At 48.0% G+C, this 11639-nt stretch overlaps 1 protein-coding gene across 1 annotated transcript in view; it reads right to left on the minus strand.

Moving 5' to 3' along the window:
- Positions 1-8869, minus strand: part of LOC137560951 (mucin-17-like) — a 72248-nt gene extending 63379 nt beyond the window's left edge. Inside the window, exon 1 of the mRNA XM_068272139.1 lies at positions 8786-8869. Within this exon, the coding sequence (XP_068128240.1) occupies positions 8786-8822 (37 nt within the window). The 5' untranslated portion in view covers positions 8823-8869. The remainder of the gene's footprint in view (positions 1-8785) is intronic.
- Positions 8870-11639: the final 2770 nt, after the last annotated feature.

The raw sequence follows: 11639 nt of genomic DNA on the forward strand, positions 1-11639 counted from the left end.
GTAGTACACCGCTCGCTCAGCCACACTATATAGCATTCTGTTTACTGCCACTCTGTGTCTGCTGGGAATAGTAGTACACCGCTCACCCGCCACTGTATAGCATTGTGCTCTGTGTCGCTGCTGGGAATAGTGGTACACCGCTCACCCGCCACTGTATAGCATTGTGTTCTGTGTCGCTGCTGGGAATAGTGGTACACCGCTCACCCGCCACTGTATAGCATTGTGCTCTGTGTCGCTGCTGGGAATAGTGGTACACCGCTCAGCCACACTATATAGCATTCTGTTTACTGTTCTGTGTCTGCTGGGAATAGTAGTACACAGCTCGCTCAGCCACACTATATAGCATTCTGTTTACTGCCACTCTGTGTACCTCGCTCAGCCACACTATATAGCATTCTGTTTACTGCCACTCTGTGTCTTCTGGGAATAGTAGTACACCGCTCACCCGCCACTGTATAGCATTGTGCTCTGTGTCGCTGCTGGGAATAGTGGTACACCGCTCACCCGCCACTGTATAGCATTGTGCTCTGTGTCGCTGCTGGGAATAGTGGTACACCGCTCACCCGCCACTGTATAGCATTGTGCTCTGTGTCGCTGCTGGGAATAGTGGTACACCACTCACCTGCCACTGTATAGCATTGTGCTGTGTGTCGCTGCTGGGAATAGTGGTACACCGCTCAGCCACACTATATAGCATTCTGTTTACTGCCACTCTGTGTACCTCGCTCAGCCACACTATATAGCATTCTGTTTACTGCCACTCTGTGTCTTCTGGGAATAGTAGTACACCGCTCACCCGCCACTGTATAGCATTGTGCTCTGTGTCGCTGCTGGGAATAGTAGTACACCGCTCAGCCACACTATATAGCATTCTGTTTACTGTTCTGTGTCTGCTGGGAATAGTAGTACACGGCTCGCTCAGCCACACTATATAGCATTCTGTTCACTGCCACTCTGTGTACCTCGCTCAGCCACACTATATAGCATTCTGTTTACTGCCACTCTGTGTCTTCTGGGAATAGTAGTACACCGCTCACCCGCCACTGTATAGCATTGTGCTCTGTGTCGCTGCTGGGAATAGTGGTACACCGCTCACCCGCCACTGTATAGCATTGTGCTCTGTGTCGCTGCTGGGAATAGTGGTACACCACTCACCCGCCACTGTATAGCATTGTGCTCTGTGTCGCTGCTGGGAATAGTGGTACACCGCTCACCCGCCACTGTATAGCATTGTGCTCTGTGTCGCTGCTGGGAATAGTGGTACTGTATAGCATTTCTGTACTGCCACTGTACTGCTGCCAGTCAGCGTGTACTGTAAGGATAAGTGAAATGAGGAAGAAATCCGGTGAAAGAGGAAGGGGCAAGGGAAGAGGTGTTTCCCCTGACGGTTCACGTACAGGCCACAGGGGAGCACCCAAGAAAACCCACTCAATACCGCCCATGTTGTCCAGGACAACAACCCTCACAGATCCAAAAGAACAGGACCAGATAATTACTTGGATGACCTCTCAAGCATCCAGCAGTGGGTTAAGCAGCACCAGCACATCACGCACGAGGTCCGAGTCCTCAGCCAGTTACAAGGAGCCAGTGGGCACAAAGCTGACACAACCGGCAGCGACACCACGCACACAACTGCCAGATAACCAGTCCGATTAATTACCTCAGGACATAATGGGGTATTCGCAGGAGCTATTCCCAGCCCAACAAACTTCCACCTTTCAAAGGTCAATGGAGGAACAGCCAGAAATGTTGTGCCCGGATTCACAACCATTAACTGTGGGAAATGCACCGCGCACTGAAATACAAGGCGAGTCCGAGGAGGACTCGGAAACCCAAATCCCAGAGCAAGTTGGGCAGGAGGGGTTGCAATTGCAGGAGGTCGGCCGACAAGATCTGGAAGACGACGTTGGAGTGAGCTGCGCAGAGGTTGTTCTGGGGAGCTCTACTCCACGGCGGCGGCCCCCCACAATGACATATGACGAGTTTGAGGAGATGGAAGAGGAGGGTATGGACAATGTGGACATAGACCCAGATTTTGTTTCTGAACGAGAACATCGCCGTCGTAGCAGCAGCACAGATGAGTCTGTTGAAGAACCCACTGCTGCACGAGTTCGCCTTGTGCCACAAGGTAGGCGGCGCGCAATTTCAGGCACCACAAGCGTGGAAGTTCAAGTGAGAGGCAAAAGAGGAGCAAACAGAAATCGCCAGCAAGGAGGCAGGTGCTCCAAAGTCTGGGCTTTCTTTGAAGACTGCACTGAGGATGTTACCATGGCGATTTGCAAGGTGTGCAAGACCCGCCTGAGCAGGGGGAAAAGTATTAACAACCTCTCCACCACCAGCATGAGCCGCCACATGCTATCCAAACATCCCACTCTGTGGGCAAACGTGGCAGGACAGGGTACCAGCAACACTGCCTCCCTTGGGTTCACCAGACTCACCACCAGACCCGCCTCAGCAGCAGCAGTAGCCCAGCCATTGCGTGGTTCACAACATTCACAAACATCAGACGACGCTGACACTGTCACTTTCCGGAGTAGTGCTCTTGAGGTCTCCCAGTGTTCATCAAACACAACAACCAACAGCCCTTCCGTGTGCAGCGCTACGGTTCAGTTGTCTGTGTCGGAGATGTTTGAGCACAAGAGGAAATTGCCAGCAAATGACCCCCGGGCCGTAGCAGTAACAGCCAGCATAGCCAAGCTTCTGGCCTGCGAAATGCTGCCATATCGAGTGGTGGAGACAAACAGCTTCAAGGGCATGATGTCAGTGGCCATCCCACGTTACGTGGTTCCCAGCCGCTACCACTTTGCGCGCTCTGCAGTGCCTGAGTTGCATGAGCACGTGGTCAGCAAAATAACCCGAAGCTTGAAGAATGCCGTTGCCTGCAAGGTTCACCTCACCACTGACACTTGGACGAGTGCGTTCGGACAGGGTCGATACATCTCCCTTACCGCGCACTGGGTGAACCTTGTGGAGCCTGGCAGCGATTCCTCACCTGCTACGGCGCGGGTGTTGCCCACGCCGCAAACAGCTGCACCGCCGTCCCTCCCACTGGATAACAACAGCAGCACCTACCTCTCTGACTCCTTCTCCTCCAACGCATCTCAAAGCTGTACCTCATCCGGAAACGCTAACCCAGCAGCAGTAGAATCGTGGAAGCAGTGCAGCACAGCTGTTGGCATGCGTCAGCAAGCGTTGCTGAAGCTGATCTGCCTTGGGGATAAGCAGCACACAGGGGAGGAAATTTGGAAGGGAATAAAGGAACAGACGGATTTGTGGCTGGCACCGCTGGACCTGAAACCGGGCATGGTTGTGTGTGATAATGGGAGTAATCTCATTCGCGCTTTAAGGTTGGCTAAGCTGACACACATCCCTTGCCTGGCGCACGTGATGAACCTAGTAGTTCAGCGGTTCCTGAGGACATACCGAGGCGTGGCCGATCTTCTGTTGAAGGTGCGTCGAGTGGCCAAACATTGTAGAAATTCCAGTACTGCTTCGGGGGCACTCACCAAGATGCAGGAGCGCTTCAATCTCCCCCACCATCGCTTGCTGTGTGATGTCCCTACGCGCTGGAATTCTACGCTGCACATGCTAGCACGCTTTTGTGAGCAGAAGAGTGCAGTGGTCCAGTACATGACGGCGCAGTACCGAGGCGCATCCGGACAGCTGCCAAGCTTCTGTGGATCCGATTGGGCCAACATGTTGGACCTCTGCCAAGTCCTCCAAAATTTTTAGCAACACGTTGCTTGTGAGCAGTGACAACTCTTCAGTCAGCATTACCATACCACTGCTGTGTTTACTGAAGAGGTCAATGTTGAAAATCAAGGAAACAGCTGTCATGATGCAACTGGGGGAATCTGAAGGAGAAAACGATCAGCGTGATGGTACCAACATCAGGCCATCCGCCTCAGGGAACGCTGGCCCCAGCAGCTATGACGAAGAAGAGGAGGAGGAACAGCTGGAGTTGGAGCAGGAATTTCATGCCACCACTGACGAGGGCCAGAGCGGTGCACGTTGGACTTCCACAATTCAGCGCGAATGGTCAGCAGAAGCAGACCAGGAGGAAGGTGACGACTATGATGCATCACAACAACTATCACAACGCTCACAAGAGGATGATGAGGATTCTGGTAGGACTCTGGCACACATGGCTCAATTCATGCTAGACTGCATTGAACGCGACCCACGCATTGTGCGCATTCTGGACAACACCAATTACTGGGTTTATACCCTTCTGGATCCACGGTACAAACACAATGTTCCAAAACTGCTTGAAGAAAGAGTCAGACAGGTCAAAATGGAAGAATACCAGCAGGCCCTTGTGGAGACTTTAGAGAGGAGATTGACATCCTCCCCCTCCTCTAGCCAGTTGTACGCCGACAGACTGACTTCCGCAAACCCAGGACGACCAGGAGGGCAGCAAACAACGCAAGCCGCAGCTAGTGCCCAAAAGGGAATGGTATCGGCAGTGTCCTTGGAGTGGGAAAATTTTCTGACACCCATGCAGCAGCAGCCCACTGAACAGCAAGCGTGCAGATCCACCTCCAACACCGATCGCCTGGAGAAGATGGTCAAGGACTACATGTCAGATGACGTAGCTGTGTCGAACAATCCATCTGCACCCTTCAACTATTGGGTATCGAAGCTAGACACCTGGCACGAACTGGCAATGTACGCAATAGAGGTGCTGGCTTGCCCGGCAGCCAGCGTTATGTCGGAACGCTGTTTCAGTGCTGCCGGAGGCATCGTCACAGATCGGCGTATCCGCCTCTCCACAGAAAATGCAGACCGTCTGACTCAAATTAAAATGAATCAATCCTGGATTGGAAATGACTACGCAACACTCCAGGACCCCAACCAAGTAACATGACCAATGAACATCTGGGATGGTGTAGCGTTTCCGGTCCCTGTTTATTGAACCTCTCATCTGTATTACATTTATGACTGCATGGCGGCAAAAAGCATTGCTGCTATATCCGCACGCTTTTTGTCCTCATGCAAGGCCTGGGTTGTTGTGTCTCAAAAAGCATGGCCTTCTCCTCCTGCGCCTGCTCCTGTTCCATCACGTGTGCTGCTGCTGCTGCTGGGTTAGCGTTGCCGGTCCCTGTTTATGGAACCTCTTATCTTTATTACATTTATGACTGCATGGCGGTACCTCATGCAAGGCCTGGGTTGTTGTGTCTCACAAAGCGTGGCCTTCTCCTCCTGCGCCTCCTCCTGTTCCATCACGTCTGCTGCTGCTGGGTTAGCGTTGCCGCGTGGTCCCTGTTTATTGAACCACTTATCTTTATTACATTTATGACTGCATGGCGGTACAAAGCATGCTATCCGCACGCTTCTTGTCCTCATGCAAGGCCTGGGTTGTTGTGTCTCACAAAGCGTGGCCTTCTCCTCCTGCGCCTCCTCCTGTTCCATCACGTCTGCTGCTGCTGGGTTAGCGTTGCCGCGTGGTCCCTGTTTATTGAACCACTTATCTTTATTACATTTATGACTGCATGGCGGTACCTCATGCAAGGCCTGGGTTGTTGTGTCTCACAAAGCGTGGCCTTCTCCTCCTGCGCCTCCTCCTGTTCCATCACATCTGCTGCTGCTGGGTTAGCGTTGCCGCGTGGTCCCTGTTTATTGAACCACTTATCTTTATTACATTTATGACTGCATGGCGGTACAAAGCATGCTATCCGCACGCTTCTTGTCCTCATGCAAGGCCTGGGTTGTTGTGTCTCACAAAGCGTGGCCTTCTCCTCCTGCGCCTCCTCCTGTTCCATCACGTCTGCTGCTGCTGGGTTAGCGTTGCCGCGTGGTCCCTGTTTATTGAACCACTTATCTTTATTACATTTATGACTGCATGGCGGTACAAAGCATGCTATCCGCACGCTTCTTGTCCTCATGCAAGGCCTGGGTTTTTGTGTCTCACAAAGCGTGGCCTTCTCCTCCTGCGCCACCCTCCTCCTGTTCCATCACGTGTGCTGCTGCTGGGTTAGCGTTACCGGTCCCTTTTCCTGGAACCTCTTATATGTATTACATTTATGACTGCATGCCGACAAAAAGCATGTTACCTGTGCAAAGAAAACAGACATTTCCCGCATTTAAAAGACAGTTTTCCCTTTGAAACTTTAAAATAGATTTTCTCAAAAACTATAAGCTCTTTTTGCTAAATTTTTTTTCCTCTTGTACCCACTCCCAAGGTGCACATACCCTGTAAATTTGGGGTATGTAGCATGTAAGGAGGCTTTACAAAGCACAAAAGTTCGGGTCCCCATTGACTTCCATTATGTTCGGAGTTCGGGTCGAACACCCGAACATCGCGGCCATGTTCGGCCTGTTCGGCCCGAACCCGAACATCTAGATGTTCGCCCAACACTAGTACAGACTATCGTTCGGGTGATAAGACTGGTTTTCAGCGATCCGCCGGAACGTTCAAACGACGGGTCGTTCGCAAAAATCCGACGTGTGTATGAGCCTTTAGCTGTGCTACAAATACAAATCATAATATCATCATTTTTTTTTCGCTTCAGTGTCTCTTTAAGGGCAGAAAAAATCACATTGCAATGCTAAATTGCAGGCCTAAAGTGCTTTAAAACATCTTGCATGTGTATACATCAATTAGGTAGTGTAATTAGTGTACTGCTTCACACTGACACACCAAACTCACTGTGCAACGCACCGCAAACAGCTGTTTGTGATGCACACCATGGCTAGAGTGCAGGCCTTGGCGGTTTTCAAGCCCATATGGTCGCCGGGCTGAGGTAGCTCAATGACATACTGTAACAACAGTGACTGTCCAGCTGATCGAAGTTGGTCTGTCCACAATGAAGCAACGACCTTATTATCTTTGGTGTGCCACCCCCCGAGACACTCATACAGCTGGCTGTCATTGCTTCATTGTGATACGCAAGCCCCTTCACCGCGGCAAGGTAACGATCACAAAGGGTAATTGACACATGTACATGCCTTTCGTTTTGTTGTTGTAGCTGCAGTGCAGTCAGAAAAATTAGGCACGCGCACCAGAAAAATTATTATAGCGGCTGTTGCTAGCAGCGGCCTTAAAAATTCAGAAATCCACCTGAGTCCTGGACCCTGTTGGTGGTGGCGGAGAAGGCAGTCAAGCAGCCTGCAGGCAGAGATGCTGTGTGGGGACTGACTTAGTCTTGGGGCAGGCAGTCACACGGCATGCAGGCAGACATGCTGTGTGTGGGGACTGACTTAGTCTGTGGGCAGGCCTGACTGTGCTTTGCAGACCACGTGGTCAGATGGACCCTTGACCCAACGCTGTGTGCCAGAGATGACACCACTTGCCTTACAACATCACAGTACAGGTTGGGTATCACCTTTTTTGTGTGCTGCTGTTCCTCAGGTGGTCATCCCATTGCAATTTGCGCTTTGTCATCATGTGCCTTCATAAAGAAGTTGTAGCTACACGGGTTTTGGTCTTTCCACGGCTCAATTTTTGGTGGCAGACAGTACAGATAGCATTGGTCTCATCTGTGGCAGACACATGAAAAAAAAGTCCACACCGCTTAGCCTTGGGATGATGGCACTGTGGGGGTGGTGGCGGCTGACTGAGTGTTAAGTGGGGTGCCAGAATCAAAACAGGAGGAGGAAGATATGTCACGATTCCGTGCAGAAGCTGAGGAAGATGAGGTGTTCTGTGTTAAATTAGTCAACTACGTCCTGACAATCTTGGGTAGTTGATGGCACGTGCCTTCTGAACCCTGTACTTTGGTCCAGGGCTGCATGAAATCATGATAGCATGACCTCAAACAGACCTGTCGGGTGGCCTGCCTCTGCCTGTTTTGCCCATATTGGGGGGGATGAAGTGAAAGTTATGCACTGACTTGACTAATACAATGTGCAGTCACACAGGTGCAGTGAACAGGTATGCAATGACTAGTATTACAAATGTGCAGCTGTAACACACGCAGGTACTGTGAACAGGTGCAGTGACTGGTGGTATATAACACTACATGCGCTCACGTAGATAGGTGCAGTGATTGGTATTACAAATGTGCAGCTGTCACACACACAGGTAGTCACTGAATGTGCTGGGCCTGGCAGTGGCACAGTAGGAATTACCAAGAGGCCAAGGGCCAGCTAAGACTGACTGACAGGGCTGTATATGCAACACAAGTGTCTGCGGGACACACACACACACACACACACAAAAATAGATCACAAGAACAACATTAGCTCTCAAAAGAGCTGTTGAGGGTTGCTTTTTAGCGTATCAGCAAGGAGCAAGCTAACAAGCCTAACACAAGAGCCTAACTAAGCTTTCCCTATGTCTACAGCAGGTTCTCTCCCTTCTCTAATTACTGCAGTCACATGAGTGAGTTGAAAAGGCTGACGCTGCCTGCCTTTTATAAGGGGGGGGGGCTCCAGGAGGGAGTGTAGCCTGATTGGCTACCATGTGTCTGCTGACTGTGATGTAGGGGGTCAAAGTTGACCCTAATGATGTAGTGTAGGGGGCGGGTCAAACTCGCATATAGTTCGCGGTTCACTGCGAACGCGAACCACCGAAGTTCGCGCAAATGGGTTAGCAGTCGAACCGTTCGATCCATCTCTAGTGACAATTTCTATATCTGCATTTACAAAGTGTTAGGAAGTTTTCTTAACTTTAGAAGTGCATTTCCAGTATGACTGCTAGATGCAAGAAGATGATTCTTTGATCCAGACAGGAAGATGACTGATACATGTTGTACCATTTTAATTCAAAGTTTGTTAAACTTTAATACAGGACAGAAAAATAAAGTCTCTGATGTACCTTTGCAGGTCATGTAGCTTTACCCACCTTGTCTGACCGCACTAATTTCACAATAGGCTCCCATGTAGTCATCAAGGCATACGCACTTAGATCCATTATAATTACCACCATTATAGCAGGTGGTGCCTGTAATGAAAAATGTTAGATAGTAACACAGTACAAAGGTTTTTGATATGCACTTGCAAAACATGAAGCTATACTCACCCAGTTTGTCTGCAATTGTTTTACTATAGCTCCCCAAGTAGTCATCCAGGCATTGACATTTAATTATATTAAAAGTACCATTGTTATTAGTGAAGAGCAGAAATTACGCCTATGCGTAATTATGCATTCGCACATCGTAATCATAATGTGAAATTTCAGGGAAAAGCATATTAATTCCGTATGTAACTGTAAGCATTCATAATTATGAATGAATTTACAGTACGTGTAATTTACGCATAATTTTGTGCCAACTAGTGATGATCGTAACCAGCTAATTACGATTATGCAAATGTTTGCGTACATTTTCACAATTACACCTAAACATAATTATGATTTGTACATTTAATTGATTTTGCATGGTTATTCGTAATTTCTTGTAACATTTCATGTAATTGTCACATAATTTTGTGCCGACTTTGGCAGTGAATAGCACAGCCCCCATACATGCTATTGACACCAAAATTGCTACATATGTTAAGCAGAATAGTAGGTACAAGTGAAAAAAGACCTTGTAGTTTTTGGGAAAAAAGATTTTAAATATGCAAAGAAAAAATGTTTTTTAAACTCAGAAAAATTAGTTTAAAAAACATTTTTCTTTGCATTTTTAAAAACAATTTTCTCAAAAACCACAAGGTCTTTTTGAAAGATTTTTTATTTTACTTGTACCCACTATTCTGCTTAACATATGTAGCAATAGCATGTATGGGGGCTTTGGTATTCACCACCAAAATCTGCACGAAATTATGCGTAAAATATGCGTAATGATGAATGCTTATACAAAATCAGTTGTATTAACAATTAGTAATTCCGTATAGGCGTAATTGTAAAAATGTACGCAAAGTTTTGCGTTATCGTAATTCACTGATTATGATCATCAGTGATTGTTATACATTAAGAGAGGGCCGCTGTAATTGGGCTGCCAGGGACAGTAGAATATCGGTAAAGTTACCTATTTGTTACTATTGGGCAATGTTGGGCAATGGGTAAGACAATAGAATATCTGTATTTTTTACCAATATTTTATTATGACTAATTCTAACCCTAGTCTCACTTGAACCATTTCTCTATCAAAGCCTTATCCTCGCTGACCCTGCCAATGTTAGTACTGCCTTTGTACTAAAAACTCCATCTGCCGATATCTCCCCCGCCTACTTATGAAATTTAGGGTTGGACCGGACTACCCACTGGCACTGCAATTAACATTACGGTCTATGGGGTGCCTATTGTACTGAAGCGTCGCCAGCACCCGTACTACCTGGTCTTCTCTATCCTTCACTTATTTAGTGAAGGATAACAGAAAGGAGTATGATGTGCCATGAGGACGTCAGTTATATGGATTTAGTGGGAGTCATTTGGCTTGATTTACTACACAACCTATGGCAGGTTGTAGGGGTGTGGCCGTTTAAATGGGATATTCTTATAATTCATTTACAAAACGTCAATATATTCCATATGACAAGTCAGCAGTGTGGCATGACCAGTACTTATTCAAAGGAGGCAAGCAATGTCCAATCTTCCAAAGTCTATGCTCCACAGGATCCTATCCAATCTTTATCATTATCCTATCCCAGGGCTCCACATTCTCCACCAGAATGTACTGTAACAACACCTCAAAAGAAAACACTAATATAGTGTCATATGCTCAGTTAATATCCACTTTCAAGTAGAAAACCATAGATCAGAGAGGTCAATATATTCCATATGACAAGTCAGCAGTGTGGCATGACCAGTACTTATTCAAAGGAGGCAAGCAATGTCCAATCTTCCAAAGTCTATGCTCCACAGGATCCTATCCAATCTTTATCATTATCCTATCCCAGGGCTCCACATTCTCCACCAGAATGTACTGTAACAACACCTCAAAAGAAAACACTAATATAGTGTCATATGCTCGGTTAATATCCACTTTCAAGTAGAAAACCATAGATCAGAGAGCAGGGGTGCTGTCACCAGGATTGCACTGTGCAACCCACCAGAATTATAGTACTGTATAACTAGTAGACCGAAGCCGGTTTAAAAACGGGCTCTAGATCTCATTAACAGTGCGCATGCGCGCACACCCGCCCGGCTGTCCTTATCCTCCTGTCTCAACGGCTGTCCAGGTCCATGCTGCGCACATGCGCAGTAGCAAAAAGCATGGACCCAAGGACACAGAGACCAAGGAGGACGCAGGGACACTTGCATATTATTAAATAGGATGGTTTTGTGCAGCTCTTTTTCTTGTTTAGTTTCAAAATTGGCTGAAACCAGTGGCGTAGCAATAGGGGGTGCAGAGGTAGCGACCGCATCGGGGCCCTTGGGTCAGAGGGGCCCCTCCCTTCCTCAACCACAGTATTAGCTCTTTATTGGCCCTGTGCTGGTAATGATCACTTCTATAGTTGATTTGAATAGCAGTGATCATTAACACACAGTTTCCCATCCCCTTCTTGCACCGATGACACTGTGGTTGTCCTGGATTGATTTTGGTTTGTTTTATCAATTGTTATCTAGAGCATGCTTGGGGGGCCCCCAAAGCTAAACTTGCACCCCATGGCTTCTTAGCTACGCCACTGGCTGAAATGCCAGAATCTCCAACTCATCATCAGCAAAATCCCAGTTGATCCTGATTATTCCAGTTTGCATTAATGTTTGTTAAACTTTAAAGGACACCTGAAGTAAAAGGTGTATGGAGGCTGCC

This window comes from Hyperolius riggenbachi, chromosome 3, assembly GCF_040937935.1.
Source record: "Hyperolius riggenbachi isolate aHypRig1 chromosome 3, aHypRig1.pri, whole genome shotgun sequence".
Taxonomy (NCBI): domain Eukaryota; kingdom Metazoa; phylum Chordata; class Amphibia; order Anura; family Hyperoliidae; genus Hyperolius; species Hyperolius riggenbachi.